Source organism: Centroberyx affinis, unplaced genomic scaffold (assembly GCF_046629955.1).
Source record: "Centroberyx affinis isolate AG114_WGS23_722 - 3 ecotype Tasmania unplaced genomic scaffold, CSIRO-AGI_Caff_v1 ptg002186l_1, whole genome shotgun sequence".
Taxonomy (NCBI): Eukaryota; Metazoa; Chordata; class Actinopteri; order Beryciformes; family Berycidae; genus Centroberyx; species Centroberyx affinis.
Window position 1 is genome coordinate 245,712 of NW_027280494.1, and position 18,261 is coordinate 263,972.

Here is an 18,261-nt window from a genome sequence, read left to right on the forward strand (position 1 = left end):
GTTATTTAAGAGAATACTGCAATAAAACCGGTGAACAACGAATTCTAAACGTTTCCCCACGTTTGTCCTACATTTCCCAGCATGCCGTTTTTCCACGTTGGTCACATGACACTACGTCTGTCAACATGAGTGGGCACTGCTGGGCAGAGAAGCAGCTGGATGTAACGTTACGCGACCTGCCGATTATTTATCATATCCGCTTTTTGCATATAGACAGACTATTGTTACAGGCGTTATAGTTGAGAAAGCCCTGTGTCATGCATTTTTTCCATGTCAGACATCATTTGCAAGAACTTGGAACTGGAGCTTGCTAGCCTGACGTTAGCTAACGCGAACTAGGTAGCTTGTAAGCTAGGTAGGTAATGTTAGCAGCATCCCAGCCGCTGAGCTCCTTTTGCTGTGGTGGTGGGTCGGCTAAATTAACCACTTCTGACCATTTATCCTGCACTATATAACAGCCTTTAATGCAAGTTATAACACTGGAGAATGTGTTTTGTGTATACAAGTAGTTCAGGTCTATAAAAGGCTGACAGGCTAACTAGCTGATGCTTTTGCGTCTGAACTAGCTTCGCTTGCAGATCAGAAGATTCCAGGACGAGCTAGGAAATTTCCTTTTTCCCCCTGCTGAATAGAGCTTGCAAACCCGCTAATGATTTTTAATGTCGCAGCTCGGTTTCAAACCGTGTAGGCAAGCCACTTGGAGCAAGGTACTACGTTATTTCAGCTTCCGGTATCCCGTTTGAGTGGCAACTGTTCTACTTTTTAATATGAAGTCAGCCATGGCTCTCTGGCTGTCTGAATCAAGAGAATGAGTCCGCACTTGCAAGAGAGAGGATGCTACTACTTCTCACCGAAGACTGTCCTGCTTAACATATCGATTGCTAGCTGACCAACAACTGCTGGACAGGACTGGGACGCCCACAGAGTCTGTGTGCAAGAAACAGTTGACCCCGGCTTTAATTCCCACTCCATTAGTAAATTTAGCCAGGCTGGTCGTGCCCCATGGCTGTGAGTGGGGTGAATTTGCTTTACCAGGTCGGAGACGTGGCATTAGCAGGTCCTGGAGGAGTAGGACTACCTGCCATGTCCTCCACCAACACGTCGGTGTCCGCCAGCCCCACGTCAGGTCCAGATAACCGGGGGTGCGAGAACGGCGCATTGATGGACTCTTTCGGGATTTTCCTGCAAGGGCTTCTAGCCGTCGTTGCCTTCAGCACCTTGATGTGTGAGTATGCCAAGAGGTGACGCCGCGGATGCAAACTGGGCCAATTATCCAATCGCATCACTCGGTTAATCAAATGCAATATTGATCACACCTGGGAGAAGCCCCTGCCACCCATTTAGAATACACAATTTAAAAGAACTAAATCATGTAATTGCCTCATAGACCACTGCTGTGGTTTTCACAAAGGATTTTCATTTGGAAGTGGCAGAAATTGTGCAAAGTCTTGCTATTTCACCCTTACATAGAAGGTCGCACTCAAGATGAAGCCATTTTCCATTGTCAGTCAGTCTTTGGCACTAGCACTGACAGCTGTTTGACCTTTGTGTTGACCACAGCCCCAGTTTTCTCTGGTGTGCCTCTGTGGCCCAGTAGAGTGCAGCCGCACAGCAGTGAGGAATGTTCAGCACTTCAGAGCCGTGTTGCCTGAGGCAGCTTTCTCAGCAGAGTGGGCTGAGGCCTCGGCCTGCGCCTGCATCACGCCCAGCTGCACACAGGGTGTGTCAAGTCTGAAGTCACATTTGCACTCAGAACAGAAAGAGGTCACAGCTTGCAAAATAACTTTGCCCATATGAGAACACAAAAAGCCCTTAGTAAATATTTGTTCGGGTAACATTACGTCATTTAGGAAGGCAACCCTTGACATTTGATGTTGGCTCTGGGAGTCTAATGGTACTCATGTAGAGGCAATGGTTAATTGTCCAGTGGAGGCATCACACTTTGACTTAAAAACTGAATGTAAGAGTAAGAGTCAGCGTCTGTCAAATGTTAGAAAAGTAAATCAGTGTCATAAAGCATCAAAGCGCTTCTCTCACCCTGCAGGCAACTCTGTGTCATAGGAGTTAAGAGAAGAGAGTGGGGGGCGTCATCGAAAACAAGCCACTATTGTGAAGAACAGCAAGAGCTTTATTTGTGTTAGACATTACACTGCTATCAGAGAGGAGCGTTCTTGCATTACACCCCTCAGACTCTCGTGCACACAGGGATTAATTAAGGAGAAGACTGAGAAAAAGCCCATAACTTTCACACCCCCAAGTAGCAGTCGCACTGACAGCTAGTTGCAGTGTTTTGTTACCTGGGGAGCTATGGCTTTACACATATTAGCATAAGTTACTGCCATGTTATGTACCATTAACAGGTGTTATCTTTCTGTTCGATTCTGGTCAAGACAGCTGAATATTCCAGTTTTATATTACTACTTACTAACTCTCTGTATGTTTCTTGACCTGGTGCATTAGGCTAGATCTACAACCAAACACCCAAACACTGAAGAATTTAGATTCCACATTTCCCCATTGCCCAGCTTGATACATTTCCAAGCCTTTCCTCTGCATCGCCTTTTTGCAGTTAGCAGAAAATTAGGGTATCAGATTTATCATATCATGATTGTTCTGTGTGATATCAGCAGTTTTTAGGTTCTGGTCTGCTAGTTCTGCTTCCTCTGAGACCAACAACACATTGTTCCAGTCTCACTCTGCGTCAGCGTGCCAGCTACACAGTCATAGATCTTATAGAATTGATTTTAATTTTGTTTTTATTCATTTGAACTTAAATAACTATAAATCAGTTTTTGGTAGGCTAGATGAGGAACTTTTTGATGTCTCACTTGTGAGTCTATTTTTGTGACAGTTTAGCCACTCAAAAAGGGGAAGTCAGCCCTCATTTCCAGTCATAAATATATTATGTTAGTCAAGACAAGACTAGAGATAAGCTATTACAAAACACTATTAAAGTGCAGACCGGACCTTAAACAACTCACATGAGTGTTGTGATTCAGTTAAATGAATAGCACAGGGATTCTGTTTGATCGGTATGTGTTTGCGCTGCGTGCCCTGCTGTAAATCCCCACTATTATAATAAGACATGCTGTTTCTTCTACAGTGAAACGCTTCAGGGAGCCCAAGCATGAGAGGAGACCCTGGAGGATCTGGTAAGGCAGCCCAGCCAACTCTAATTCATTTCTCTGTAACGGCATCGAATGTATCCTCCGGGAATTCCTCAGACACATCAACTGTCCTGTCCCTCCACAGGTTCCTGGACACCTCAAAGCAGGCCATAGGGATGCTGTTCATCCACTTTGCCAACGTCTACCTGTCTGACCTCACCGAGGAGGACCCTTGCTCACTGTGAGTCCATCCTGCTGATCCTGTCTGTCTGTCTGTGTCTGACCACACCTCTCTGAGCTCCCTCATTCTGTGTGTTACGCATAAACTTGTGCAGTGACTGCTGTGTACATCACCAAACTTCCAAGAAAATGAGCAAATTACTTTACCGATCCTCACTTGTAGGTTATTTAATCTTGTAGACATGAAGCACAATAAAGTACATTCCCTGACTGGGAATTGAATCCAGGCTCTGTTGGTGAGAGTGCTGAATCCTGACCACCAGACCCTCCGGGGGGGATTCTCTGATTGCAGAAGGATGGCTCTTTGGCCCGTGCTCAGACCCCTCCCCCCTCCCCCCTCCCCCACACTTTACACCCCCATCCAGAATACACTCACTTCTCTCTCTCTCGTAGATACCTCATTAACTTCCTGTTGGATGCGTCTCTGGGCATGTTGCTGATCTATGCCGGGGTGAGAGCCGTCAGTGCTATTGTAGAGTGGAGGCAGTGGGACTCCCTACGTTTTGGAGAATATGGTGAGGACCGTGCGTGTGTGCGTGTGTGTGTGTTGAAGGGAGATTTTTAGCACCCCCTCATCTGGTGGTACCTGTAATGTCCAATGGAGGGCAGTAGCTGCCCTTAGCACTGCAATGCTGCAATGTCATGCAGTTTATTTTCTTACACTGCCAGTGTTTTTGTTTGTTCCCAAAACAGTAAATTTAACAGTTTCCAAATCTAATGATGTGTTGTCATCCATAAGTGAATAATTAAGGAGATGTTTGACAGTATGTTTATCTGTTGTGTTCCTGCTTTCCTGTGTGTGTGTGTGTGTGTGTGTGTGTGTGTGTAGGAGAACCAGTGCAGTGCACAGCATGGGTGGGTCAGTGTGCCCTCTACATCCTCATCATGATGTTTGAGAAAGTCCTCATCATTCTGGTTCTCCTCATCCCCCAGTGGAAAAAGGTCAGCAGCACCACTAAGGCTTGATCAGATATCAGACCGAGACAGGGACTCTGATCAGCAGTCAGTCTCTGGCAGTGAGGGATTCTTTTTATGTTGGAAGTAGGAGTGCTGATTTGACCGGAGAGCGGTTAACCTGAAAGCAAGTGCCCACTGCTGTCAGTTGTTTACCTCCGTGCCAAAGGACAGGTTTCACAGACGTGGATCGGGCCTAGCCTAGGTCTGAACCATGTAATTTCTATACGTTTTTCTCACAATGGAGACCTTCATTGAAATTTTTAGTCTAAGGCTAGGCTTAATGTCTGTGCTACTGGCCCGGGGTGTTCTGTGTATGCTTACATCTGTGCTTGTGTGTGTGTGTGTGTGTGTGTGTGTGTGTGTGGGTGTCGCAGCTGGCTCTCCTGAACCCCATAGAGAATCCTGACCTGGAACTGGCCATCGTCATGCTCATTGTTCCGTTCTTCATCAACGTAAGTCTGCTGTTCCTATGTGTCTCTGTTGTGTTCTCTGATTATGCAGCACTTGGTTTGATAACACACCTTTAACTGTTTCTCAGTGAGATTCCATCGTTGGTTGCCTCAACCAGACTTGTCTGTTTCTACCATGGCAGATGTCTATGGCTACGTTCAGACTGCAGGCAAAAGTGGCCCAAATCTGATTTTTTTGCTCATATATGACTCAGATCTGTTTTTTTCATAACAGTGTGAACAGCACAAATCACATGGAATCTGATCTTTTCAATTCTGATTTGAGCCACTTTCATGTGTGGTCCTAAATCAGATACAGGTCTGATTTTTTGCAGTGCGACCTCAGTCTGAACAGTCATATCGGAATTCATGCGACTTTACGTCACTCTAGTTCGACATTCGTCACAATTCTGCGCTGGCGGGAGTCACTTGGTGAATACAAACATGGAAGACAGCTGCAATGGAGGTAGTCAGTGGAGGGACAGTGCATGAATGTGAAAAATTCCAGTTTGTCTGGGTGAAAAATGCTAAAAAGCCTTAATTGCACATGCTGCAAAGATCATTCACGAAGGCATATTCTCTGTTTCCCTCAGGCCCTCATGTTCTGGGTGGTCGATAATTTCCTAATGAAGAAGCACAGGACAAAAGCCAAGCTGGAGGAGAGGGAGGAGGACTCACGGGGGAACAGCAAGGTGCGCTACAGACGGGCCCTCTCCCATGATGACTCGGAGTCAGAGGTACGTCACACTGGAACGATACAGTTGTTGCAGGGATAACAAAAGACCGGTACCATTTTTATTATTGAGACTTGCATATTTAAAGATGACCAATATTTAGAAAAAACTCTTTGAGAGAGCTCAGAGTAAATACCCCTTGATTGCAGTACAGCAGTCCTCCATTGCCTGTCCCGTCTCCCCTTTACCCAAAAAGCCTCTCTTGAGCTCCTGAAGCTGTGCATGTTGTCTCAGTGTGACGTAACCACTCAACTGTCTGCCGCTCCTGGCCGCCGTTGGCTCTGCTGACTAACACCTGGCATGGATAAACTTACTTGGTACTGATTCAACACACACACACACACACACTCACACAGACTAGAGTAGGAGTATGTCCTAGAGCTGTCAATCACCCTAGCTAGTGGCCATGACCAGTCACTTTATAGGCCTGTAAAGCAGCTGGGCCCAACGCACTGCTCCGCTCCACAGACCTCAGACAGCCACACCAGTCGCTCACAACACGTGAAGTCATAAACTCAATCTGCTTTCAGCAAGGGAACATTTTTATGGATCAGAAGTTATTAGAACAAAGTCTATATTAGATAGTATTTTTAATTTTGGATATAAATTATTTAATTTAGGGTATAAAGCTTCACTGATTCTGTGTCTTTGGCAAGCAGTTGTGCTGGATTAGATTGTTTTATCATTCTTTGTCTCTGAGTTGCAGTGGTTGTCTTTGGAGTGTTCTCTACTTGCATTTATGCTGAATTATGGAACGTGTTAAAATAATTTAAAAGGTGTTCCCTGACCGGGAATCGAACCCGGGCCGCGGCGGTGAGAGCGCCGAATCCTAACCACTAGACCACCAGGGAGCTGTGATGTTCCTGTAAAGGCATGTTCTCTGAAATCCCCGACTTGTGGCAGGGGAGAAAATCTTTGAAGGTGTTTGGTTGAAGTACCACACACAGCCTCTGGGTTTTTTTTTCTTTTATCCCACGTGAGCACCACCACTATCTGTGAATGTGATATCAATATCATACTTATTATTATGAACTTGATAATGACTCTGAGATTATGGCCTATTGAGGCTTTTTGTGAGACACTGGGGAATCAAGTGGGGCTGCTGATGGGCCAATTAAAATGGAATGACAGACTGAAGGAGTCTGATACTGTAGCAGAGAGTCTGATACTGTAGCAGAGTGTCTAGCCAACATACAGAGTAGTTTCACTTTCTGTAACACCTTCCATCTGTTTTCCATTTGACTTAATAGAAATGTGTGTAGGTGCTCTCTCATAATCCACAAATAATGTGTGCTAGATTCCTAACTCAGGCAGTCAGCTTTAGGCAGGCATTTTCTCATATCAATTTGAGCTGTTTGAGCTGTATTTATGTCTGTGGGAGAACAGTTGGCAACTTAAATGAGAATCAGAGCCAGGGCTGCAAACTATCAGGAGCTTGAAATTAGATTTAACTTGTGAAAGTGAAAGGCACGGGGCAGGCAATGAGGAGATGTGGTGAAATATTCTATATATTTCTTGCAATCATGTTTCCTGCAATTTATACTTAAATGGCTTAAAAGCAATTTTTTGTTAGAAAATAAACACAAAACAATTTGAAGCCTTTATTTTTTACCTCTAAATCTATGTCCTTGCTATTGTAACTAGGTAAAAAAAAAAGTGAATTTGAAAATTAAAACAATGGGAAAATTGGACATCATGAGCCATCCATTCATGAACCACATTTCCCATTATGTTTGAGTACTGTAATGGAGAATCCACTCTACACCAAATAGAAATATCCCAGCGATCTATTGAAGAAAGTGATTATCAGATGATATAGCAAGAAAGAGTTTTTGAAGGGAATCTCTCTTTAAAACCATTAACTATGCATGGGCCAAACTAGTGTGATACTAAGTCACCTTAGTAAGGAGATCATTTGTACATCACTTTTCAGAACATAAAGTTCTTTAAGGGTTAAAAGATCTGCTATGTAACCAGGACCTACACCTATCTGAACTAATAGTATGGAGTTGCTAAATAATATCACTATGTGACGTGATTACATCTATTAGGTCTTCATCAGTAACTCGGCAGGAGAATTCTGCATAATAAATGTATTTGGGAAATCTGTGCGATAAATAAGATTTGTGGAGTGAGAGGTTGTTGTCATCTCTAGGCCATTTCAGTATGACTCACTCCGGCAGCTCTGCATGGTAATGAAATGGACTGTTGCTTCATAGGCCTCCTCACTTGTAAGATATGTTGATTTATGATAACTCAAATATGCTTCACTACTCTTTGAACTGCTCCTGAATGAGCTTTTTAAACTGTGATGTGTTTGTCTCTCCTGTGCTTGGATAATGAGGCACAAATGAGAAGTGTAGGCCAGAGAGAAGTGAAGAGGAAGTAATTTGGTATGTGGGTTTGGCCTTTATGCCCCAGACTTGTGTTTTGTGAGAAGCCTGCAGCTGCTCAGCGGGCCAGTGGCGCAATGGATAACGCGTCTGACTACGGATCAGAAGATTCTAGGTTCGACTCCTGGCTGGCTCGTAACCGTTTTGCCATATTTTTGCAACAATAACAACATTCTTACCATACTGCGGGCTTTGGAAAGTTATAGCCACGACCACAAAAACAGGGTTTTGTGGTGCTCTGATTTATATATGTACTCATTTTTTTTTTGCTTGTTTGGGTTTTTTTATCTGTTATCTGTGTTTATTTTCTAGATTGTTCTGTTATTTATGTATTTGTGTATTAATTTGTTTCTTTATTTGTGCTTTCTTTTCTTTTTTGTGGGTGAATGTTACCAGAAGCGTAGCCAAGAATAAACTGGGCTCACACAAACAGACACAAGCCAACAAGAGCCTTTAGCCATATTTGTCCAGATTTATTTTATTTGCAAGAGCTTGGAGTGGTCAAATGATGGCCATAATCATAGCCTGGTCTATAGCCTTTGGCCCTATTATTATCAAAGTCTCTCTAGTAAACAGTGAATTTGACATCTTCCATTTTCAACACACTTTGCTTTTGAGCCAAACGACAACAAAGCCAGTTTGTGCCGCAGTTTAGGGAAACACAAATACAGTACGTCCCCATCCCCCAGGAAAAAAACAACGTCCCTCAAGCCTTTTGCACCCACCTCCTTATTCATGAACGTCTTGGAGAGACCCATTAACACTTATCTATTGAATGCCACCTCCAGTAAGCTCCAGTAAGGGCCCATTCGAGGTCAGGCAGGGAGACCACATTGTTCTCATGGTTGTTACTGATTTCTCTTCAGGCTTCAGTGACAAATCTTGGCTAAAAAACTGTTATCCACCAGCTGATTTGACAGAATATGGATGGATGAATATGGATTTTTGTTACCATGGACTTCCAGTTTGCATATGCTTAGATAAACTTCTTATCTTTCATTTGAGTTGAAAGTTATTTTAGGCTGAACACAAAGGTTGCTGGAGCTCTTGAAAGTGTCTTCATCTTCATTTCATCCATTACTGCCATGTGCTTTAGCCTAAACCTTATGTGTTTTCTGGACTTGTGACTGAGAGGAATGTCTTGTCAAAATTCCAACTGTGAAATTCAGGTTACCAACAATTTGACCCAGATTTTGTCTCCACATTGCACTGGTTGATTTTTCTAACAAACAACTTTGTTAATAATATCTAATTACTTGACTTCATTTGAATCATCAGGCCCTGATGTTAAATTATTTGAAAACACAAGGTTTAACATTTCATAAACACAAGTTATACTTTTCATAAACACAAGTTATACCTTTCACAAGTAACCTAACTCTTTCTTTGGCATTGGGCCACATGTTAGTTTGTTTTGGAGTTTTTGTTTCATGGATCTCAAAAAGAAATGCAAAGTTGCTTTTCATTGCATTTTAATATTAAACGCTCTAAGCAGTGCAGACAAAAGCCAGCTTCATAGTTAGTTTCCTCTCCTACTTGTGTGCTGCAGCTGGCCTCAGAGGAAATGCGTGCTGCAGAGCGCTGACAGAGCGCTGTGGGGGGATGGGCGCTGTGCCTCACTCGAGCACATATATTGGTCTCAGTAGCTGCTGTGTAACCACTGCGGGCCAGTGGCGCAATGGATAACGCGTCTGACTACGGATCAGAAGATTCTAGGTTCGACTCCTGGCTGGCTCGTATGTTTTCCTAGTTCTCCTGTTTGCATTAGAGAGTGATTGTGAGTTTTCGGGCTGGGATGTAATATTTGCTGTTGTTGAAAGCACAAGGATCACATTCACTTTGTCCATAAAGCACAATGAATGTACAAGAATGTGTCTTGGTGACATTGTGCAGCAATACTGTATATTATAGTTTCACATTACATACTGACATACATGGTACAATGACAATAGTGTAAGCTATGGACATTGCATATCACTCTACAATATATGGACAGTTACTACTTGTATGGACAATTATTCCTGCTCTAACAAGCACTTGAGTAAAGGACTGCTGTGAACAGGGCATGTACAGTAAAACACATCTAGACAAATTCAGTCTCCTCTTGATCTTTTAGCTCTATAATAATCAATAATCCCCCTTATTTCTCAGATCCTTTTCTCAGCAGACGATGAGATGGACGACTCGGATGAGGATGATGTTCGTCGACTCACTGGCCTGAAGACGGTGAAGAAGAAGAAGCATCGCATGGGGATCCCCGTTTGACCTGTGTGCCTAGCTAGACTGTTCTGGTCTAACTCGCTCTGGTAGCCGTTCACCTCATAGTCCCACACAACCCCCCCCCCCCCCCCCCCTCCTTCCTCCACACATTCTGATTTCAGCCCTAGGAGTTGACCTGATGTTTTGAAACGCAAATATTACACTGGGTGTCCATTGCTGATAGAGGAATATTTGTGTGTGTCGGGGGTGGGAGTGTGTGTGTGGAGGATGTGAACACAGGATGACACCCATCAAAATTCCCTTTATTGTTGACTCCTAGAGGACTCCTGCATAAACTGTGTCTAAACTGGGATTTAAGGCACTGGGAGGCATTTTTGTTGCAGTTAACCGCGCACCATGGATCTCTGTTGCATTTCAACACGGCACTCCGTTTGTGAGTGTTGGTGTGAAGACACTCTGTTTGGGAAAATGAACCCTATCATGAATGAGCATTGTATTGTTACGTAATTTTATGTAAGTATAATATGGGAAAAAAACTGTTAACACTGGTTTAGTAATGGCTGGACTTTGTGGCAGGGTGTATGGTTTTGTGATGCAGTGGTCCAGGATCATGTTGGTTTGACATGTGCGAATGGCCACAACAGAGGTAAACCATCATGTTAGCCCTACTGTCCAGTTTGATACATTTAATACTCTGAAACGCCCCCCTCGCCTCCCCAAAAGTGATTGTATTCCTGATGTAGATTCCATATAAACTACATGTGTTACGTTTGTTTCCTCAAGTAGGCTTACCACCATGGCGTGTGTGTGTGTGTGTGTGTGTGTGTGTGTGTGTGTGTGTGTGTGTGTGTGTGTGTGTGTGTGTACGCCCTAATTTAGAGGAGCATTATTTCAGAATGTTTGAATCACTATTGGTGTGACCCTAACTCTTTCCAGCACAGTTACACACTATACTGTATATCTTGTACGTAATGCTAATCATGTCAAAGCCTATGTTACGACTGCAGAGGGAGAGCATCAACGCTTGGCGGCAACCATTTTAATCTTGGCCCTTCTTCTGATAGTGTCCTTTCACCTGTCGAAGCTATAGGACAAAGGACTGCAAGCACCGCTGCAAGATCCTCCTAACATCAGCTTAGCCAATGTTATCGGTCTCTGTAGGCAGAAGATTGCGGTCTCGCTCTTTGTGTCTGTGACCGTTTTACTGACACGCTCTGGTTCTGTGTGTGTTCTTTGTCTTTGAATGTCTCTACTCCCAGTTTGAGTTTTGTTTTTGTAAGTTTTGAGTGTTATTTTTGGGCCAAAAAGTTGACGAAGCTTGCTCCAAAAGTGTATTCCTTCACTCAGACAGGAAGAGTAGATATGGGACCCTCACTTTTCTTGCAGTTTCCCATTCATCACAGCTTTGTGAATGTCTTTCCTTTTGTGTTTGTGTGATGGTCCTGTGTTTGACGGTTTGTTCCATTTGCTCTTTGTTCCAATAACGTGCCTGAGTTACCAGAATTACCGGTGTATTTTTTTTATGATTCTTTTTTTTTTTTGTATTTTTGACCCAGAGTCCCAGATCTTCAGGCATGAAGCAGCATTCAGCAGGCTCTGATGTTGAGAATGTGATAGAAGCACAGACCTCTAAACTGTTAGTGACTGTGGACCAGATGTTGGAGAAAAAGGTGTGGGTGGGTGTGTGGGTGTGCATGAGTGTGTGAGTGTGTGCATGCGCTGTCACTGATTTCCTTACTGGTCCTCTTAAAAGCAAAGGGAGGGTGACATTAACTGTGACTGTGATGACTGGTGCTGGTAATAATGATGTTCTTGGCATATTAGTAAGGAATAAATTACTGTGTGCATTTTAAAGCAGGAGGAAAACGGTTATGGTAACCCCTCAGCTCAACCAGGACAAAGAGGGCTTTTAGTATTTTGCAAAATAAAACTACTAGACAATTAAAATGACTTACAAATGATGGACATAAGTTATCATTATATATGCTTTTCCAATAAAGTATGTGAAACATTAATTTGGAGCTGCAAGTTGAGTCCTTTTTCTTTTCCACACATTTGTTTCATATCTTTTTCCCCTCAGTCTGTACTCAGTATTGTGTTGATAAATTAAAAACTCGTTCCCTGACCGGGAATCGAACCCGGGCCGCGGCGGTGAGAGCGCCGAATCCTAACCACTAGACCACCAGGGAAGATGTGAGCGTTGCACTCCGTGACTCAATAAGAACGTACTGGCACCGCCTTCAGGCCGGGAACAATGATTATGATTAGGGGAGTGAGTCTATTTGAGCACAAGGTGGTTGTAATGCCTATTTTCTGCCACTAGAGGAAGCACTTCGACACCGACAGGCCGCAGATATGAGAAACGATGCAGTGAGCCATTTCCACTGTTGGACTTTGTCTGATCTAACAGTAATGATTATGTGCCCTGAAATAGATCCACTGTTTAGTGCGTGCGTGCGTGCAAATACTTAGGGGCATACATAAGCACACATTTAGTGACAACAGTCACATCTCGCAGGAGCTCAGTAATAAGTGTGGCTCTTACAAAGCATTACAACCTGACTCATCAACTTAATGAAGCACCCATACACACCAAAATGCTAATTTTACCTTTGTCACTTTCACTGTGTGTGCTGTGATTTCATACTCTGCCTGACACAAGCATATCATTTGTTATGTCTATTGCTTATTTGGTTTATCATCAGTAACAATAAACATGATTACAAAAGCCACCAGTGGAGCTATAAGTATAGACAAGGGCTGTACTATGAATTTCCATAAAGCTGTTTGTAGAGGAGGTTGAGAGAGATATTGTTATTAGTTAGATAAGTAACCATAGAGCCATGCACGAACAGATGCCCACTGGTTTGAGCCTGCCAACCACACAAGAGTCAGGTCTACAAGAGATCAATTTTGTGCATACTGTACTTACAAAAGCTCAAGCACCCACACAAACATACATTTAGTTTAGTCATAGATGGCTGTTACACAGAAGTCCACATCCAGATGAAGACTGAGGTGTCTCTGCCTCTGTCTTTCCTCTATAGTGATTGTTTTTGTTAGAATATCTCTAATTCAGGACCTACTCTCAGATCCTATTACTGTCTCTGGGATGCTCAGATCAGAGACAGCTGGTTGAATGAGGCGAGAGCCATTTCTGTATCACTGAGTTTCTCATTTAAAATGTTGAGTCAATTTGTCCATTTCTATCAGATGTGGTCACACCCGTGCACTGATTTCCGATTATGATGCCATGCTTTCTGACTACTAAGTATTGACTTAACTGTTTGCTTACGTACTCGGCCTTAAAACCCACCTTTTTATCATACTGTGTAACAAGAATGCAATAAATGATATAACACCTATCTAATGTATGGACAATTTGTTTCAGTACCATTATCTGTGAAATGTAGCAATAATAATAATTATTATTATAATAACTATTATTATTATGTAATAATTTAGGTGTACACAAATAACCAAAATGTTCTTTATTCATGTATCAGTTGTGACAGTAATCTCTAAAGATTACATCAGCATATTATTTCAAGCCAGGTAATATCTAATTGGTCTTCATAGCCTTCTAAGACTTCAAAGACCACATCAGACTTTACCTGATGTGGGCCTGCCTAGCCTAAAATTATGTACATTGACTCCATTGCATTTGCTAATTGCATTATAATTGCTCCGCATAGTGATACAGGGTCTTACAGATATAACTCTGTCATGGTGTAATGGTTAATGGGGTTATCTGGTGTGGGGCCAGATTGGGCCAGCAGACTGTTGTTGCCTATCACGGAAGCACAAATGGCTTCACTGTAACATTATATATCTTGATAATATTAAGTAAGTATTAAGTAAGTAACAAACAAGGCAGTTGTCCAGTTTGTCTAGTTATTAATTTTTGCCAGTACAATTTGTTGCAGTCTTGCAATGCTTTTCACAAGACCCAAAGAGAGATTCCCTGAGTAGGGATTGAATCCAAGTTGCAGTCCTAACCACTGGAGCAGGGAGGTGCGGCTGAGTGGCAGACAGGCGTTCACTGGACTGGAAGGGGAGGTAGCTGGCCACTTGTGTTTTGTCCTCTGCATTATCAGCTGTTGGCCTGTAAGCCCGTCATAAAGAACGGGAGACCCGTTCCAGCTGCACCATCCCTCACATCACACCTAAAAATACACACTGACAACAGACAGGGAGGGACAGAGGGTAGGGGGTCTGGCTGACTCACTGATAGGAAATGTGTGTGAGGGTCTGGCCCAAGTCTATATATAATGGGCAAGCTTGTTGGGACAGAAAGGCACAGACCAGAATAACAAAAAGCCACACCAACACACTGATAAGAGAAACACTGGGATTACCACACCAACCCCTCTCAACATGTCACAGGTACGTTAGCTCAGGACAAATATGCTCTTTTGACTTTGTTGTCTATATGTTTGTGTACAGAGACTTTTGTCTGATCATATGATACTGTCTGATCCTTCCCATGTTCTCCTCTCTGAGTACCAGCTCCTACCCTCTGGCAGACGTTACAGACATTATAGAGGTTGTGCAATAATTTCTCAGTAATAGGCTGTAGGGGTTGCGTGTTCAGTGCTATAGTTGCACAGTATGATGCAATAGTGCAATGGGTTGCTTTGCATTCTTTTATTGGTAAGAATATGTTAAATTTTACATATGTTTTTTTTTTTTTTTTTTTTTTTTTTGTATCAGGGTGTATGTATGCATGTAATGTGAAGTATGCTGTGTATGGAACTGCTTTTTATTAAGTGACCCAGCAACACAGAGTCCAAGACAAATTTCCCCAAGGGGGCAATATAAGTAGCCTATATCTTATCTTATCTTTCTTCCCTTTTTCTCCTCACTTCCCTCCAGCCAGGCGAGGTGAAGAAGAAGAAACGTCCACCGATGAAGGAGGAGGACCTGAAAGGAGCCCGCAGTAAGCTGGGGCTGAAGGGCGAGGTCAAGAGTAAGACCTATGAGGTCATGGCAGAGTGTGGTGAGTAAAAACCATTTACTGTTGTTGTTTCCTCTGAGACTGGGAACACAGACAAGTGATGTAACACCATGTAAGATGTTCACGCCTATGAGGACATTTATGTCTTTCTAACCCATCATTTTAATATTTGCTTGACAGAGATTTTTATGTTCCTGCTGGGCCTATAGACTTAAATAATGTGTTTGTTGCTTGATCAAATGGTAAGAGAATTTAATGCCTCTTGAGGTTTTTAGACCGGCCAGTGACCACTAAACAAGTTTGATAGGAGAGGACCAAAGCACTCAGTCATGTGATATGAAGGCTATCTCCCCTTAATGCTATCTGTAGTGTGGCCTGTTGAGCTAGAGCCTGGTCTGTGTCAGTTTCCACTCCTTCTATAGAGACGGAAAAAGGGATCCAGCGGTTACTGCCCGTGTTTATCGCTCCACCCATTTTACTATCTTGTACGTAAATAGGCCTACACCAGGAGATGAACAAAATTAGTTCCCTGACCGGGAATCGAACCCGGGCCGCGGCGGTGAGAGCGCCGAATCCTAACCACTAGACCACCAGGGAGGGACGTTACAAACACCGTCACCATACTTTATTATTTTTGTATTGTACGATAACAGCTGAGCAGATACCAAAGGATAATTGTATATTAATTATATAGCATTGAATGAGTGTGGGTGACGTGACCAAAACTTCATATGACAATGTTTTAAAATAGTTTCACAATTCACAGTATGCATCATGAAATGTTTCATTTCGCTTTTCTAAGGCTGATAAAAAAGAACAGTCCAAATGCTAACAGTAGACTATGTAACCAACTCCAACGTTAACCTTTGAAGAAGGTAAGTTATATGACAAAAGAATGAAAACTTACAATGTTTGATTTAATTAAATACAAGTAAAAGAGGAAACCAACACCATTAGGATCAGTCAAAGTGGTATTTTATATCTATTTAGTTTCAGCAGTAAAGCATTGCACAGCTAGTCCCAAAGGGATGCTAAATGACGTTGATTTTTACATTCCATTACTAGCGTCCCAAACACTTCTATATACAAAACGACCTATCACATGATTAAATTTTGTGTGTGGTTTCTAAACGACTGCTCCATGGTGGCTCAAACTTTCGCCCTTCCTCCTAGGTCTAGATTTTGGGAAAACAAAAACTGGAAGCTAAAGCTAATGCTAGCTCGCTGCATGCACAATCAACGTAGCCCTTCAGAATAAAAATACTTATGCAATATACCAAAACTTGTAAGAGAGAATGCGAACACTTTGCGGGGTAAGAAGCGAGTTCTGGATGACAGTAAAGTTTATATTTTACTCATTTCGCTATGTAAATCACAGTGGCACTGAGCTGGACACAGTAGAACTACTGTGTGACCTGATGTGAGCTCCCAGCAGTAGTGTTTGCCATTCCCTACCTCTACAGCTGCGCCTTTTTTGTCCTGCGTATTGACCATGGTTCCCTTTGCTGGCTGCTGAACAAGGAGCCAGGTTCTCTCCATGGATCTCCAGGAGATCCACTTGGGGTTCAGACACTACAGAGGGTCTGTCTGCAGATCTGTTTCTACTGGGGCCCCAACTACCGGACATTGAGATCTTCTGCTGACGGTTCGATAATTGTACAGTAAAGAAGGAACCTACAGGGTTACATGCTCCACTACATCAGTGCCAGGTGGGAGTCATCATGGAGCGGATAATAATGGATGTGTGACTGATGGGGGGAACTGCGGTCCTAACAGTAATAGACTACTTCACTAAGAGATCAGAGGTATATGTGCAATTCCCAGGCAAGAAATTACCACAATCCTGCACTGTTTGATTGAAGGCATGTTTGTTTGTTTTCGTGTCCTGGAGGAGATTCCCAGCAAGCAGAGCCTAACTTTTAGGCACAGCTATTTTGGGAGCCTTGCCTGCAGCTGGAGATCCAAAAGACCTAGATTACGCCTCTCCATCAACGGAGTAATCGCCTGGTTAAACAGGACCTTGGACATGCAGTCAGCTATTCTGTCTGCTGCCAGCAGCCCTGCTGATGGTAGAATAGCCATCAGTGGGACTGGGGGCTGAATTTACCCTTAGTCCTGTTCTTGTAATGGAGTACAGGAATCTACAGGGTGCACCCTGGTGGTCCACATGCTGGGCAGGGAGCTTTGCACACCTATGGACCTCATGATGGGTCCTTCCATTCACTAACACCATCTACCGTCACTGTTCAGCTTGCATAACCCCCACCCATATTTACTGTTTGTCAGCAGAAATAGCCATGGACTGAGCTCAGGTTAGCTTTCATACAGCCTTTCAACTCCATCTTGATCCTTGAGGCAACATATGTAAATGTTGTAAATGTAGCATTCCATAAAAAGTTATTGGACACTTACAATATGAGTCTGTAGGTATTGATGTCTGTTCTTTACCTGTCCTCTGTGTAAAATGAATAATCAACATAGAGATGTAAGATAAAACAGAAAACATCTCTACAGATATTTTTGGTTTCACACCCTTCCCTCAAAGACACTCAACTGGGAACTGTATTCCTTGGGATTGTTGAGAAAGACCTGTTCCCTGCATCTTCTCTCTAAAGACACCTGTCTCTCTTTCTGTTCAGAGCGCATGGGCAAGGTGGCTCCATCTGTGTTCAGCAATGTGAGATCAGGGGCAGAGACGGTGCTGGAGAAGCCTGCTGCAAAAGCTCCAGGAGCCAGTGTGTTCGGAAAGTAGTCCCACTGGAGGAGCAGGACACACACCGAAGGATGAACCGATAGCACTGAAGAAATTCTGTAGTCTGTATGTTTGTGAAAATGACGTATTTTTGTATATAACATGCATGCCAAAAAGTGTACTGTTTCCCCAAATTGTTGTCTTCAAAAGGAGAAAATAGGTGGGCTGGTTTGTGCAATATTGACACTTGTTGTGTAAGCAACTGTACTTTGCAATTTGCACAGTCAGTGTATCTACTGAACAATGGTTTTGGTTCTAGTCAGCAGGAATGGTATGTGTGATGTGCTGTCAATGAGTTGTGAGATTTATTTGTCATCAGTGTTGACAAAGATTGTTAAAACATTAGTCTTATTTTGTTCTTTTTTTTTTTACATGAAAATTTTAAGTTAAATTTCTTTTTTTCTTTAAGACCATTTTGACTAAATAAACATGAAACTATTTCCCTCTCTGTA

General features: G+C 42.9%; 2 protein-coding genes and 5 non-coding genes across 7 annotated transcripts; 4 read left to right on the forward strand and 3 right to left on the reverse strand.

The window, feature by feature from the left end:
• Nucleotides 1-162: 162 nt before the first annotated feature.
• On the forward strand, nucleotides 163-12,121 carry stimate (STIM activating enhance). The gene is made up of 8 exons (XM_071532357.1): nucleotides 163-1,225; nucleotides 3,104-3,152; nucleotides 3,253-3,348; nucleotides 3,741-3,862; nucleotides 4,177-4,289; nucleotides 4,679-4,756; nucleotides 5,347-5,490; nucleotides 10,032-12,121. The coding sequence occupies exons 1-8, from the start codon at nucleotides 1,003-1,005 to the stop codon at nucleotides 10,143-10,145; spliced, it is 939 nt and encodes a 312-aa protein (XP_071388458.1). The 5' UTR covers nucleotides 163-1,002; the 3' UTR covers nucleotides 10,146-12,121.
• Nucleotides 6,267-6,338, reverse strand: trnae-cuc (transfer RNA glutamic acid (anticodon CUC)). Its single transcript has one exon. It is a non-coding gene; the product is annotated as a tRNA-Glu (tRNA).
• trnar-acg (transfer RNA arginine (anticodon ACG)) lies at nucleotides 7,944-8,016 on the forward strand. Its single transcript has one exon. It is a non-coding gene; the product is annotated as a tRNA-Arg (tRNA).
• trnar-acg (transfer RNA arginine (anticodon ACG)) lies at nucleotides 9,545-9,617 on the forward strand. The gene has a single exon. It is a non-coding gene; the product is annotated as a tRNA-Arg (tRNA).
• A 96-nt stretch (nucleotides 12,122-12,217) lies between the features above and the next one.
• On the reverse strand, nucleotides 12,218-12,289 carry trnae-cuc (transfer RNA glutamic acid (anticodon CUC)). Its single transcript has one exon. It is a non-coding gene; the product is annotated as a tRNA-Glu (tRNA).
• Nucleotides 12,290-14,374: 2,085 nt separating this feature from the next.
• Nucleotides 14,375-18,249, forward strand: mustn1b (musculoskeletal, embryonic nuclear protein 1b). The gene is made up of 3 exons (XM_071532358.1): nucleotides 14,375-14,486; nucleotides 14,976-15,099; nucleotides 17,697-18,249. The coding sequence occupies exons 1-3, from the start codon at nucleotides 14,478-14,480 to the stop codon at nucleotides 17,807-17,809; spliced, it is 246 nt and encodes an 81-aa protein (XP_071388459.1). The 5' UTR covers nucleotides 14,375-14,477; the 3' UTR covers nucleotides 17,810-18,249.
• Nucleotides 15,583-15,654, reverse strand: trnae-cuc (transfer RNA glutamic acid (anticodon CUC)). The gene has a single exon. It is a non-coding gene; the product is annotated as a tRNA-Glu (tRNA).
• Nucleotides 18,250-18,261: the final 12 nt, after the last annotated feature.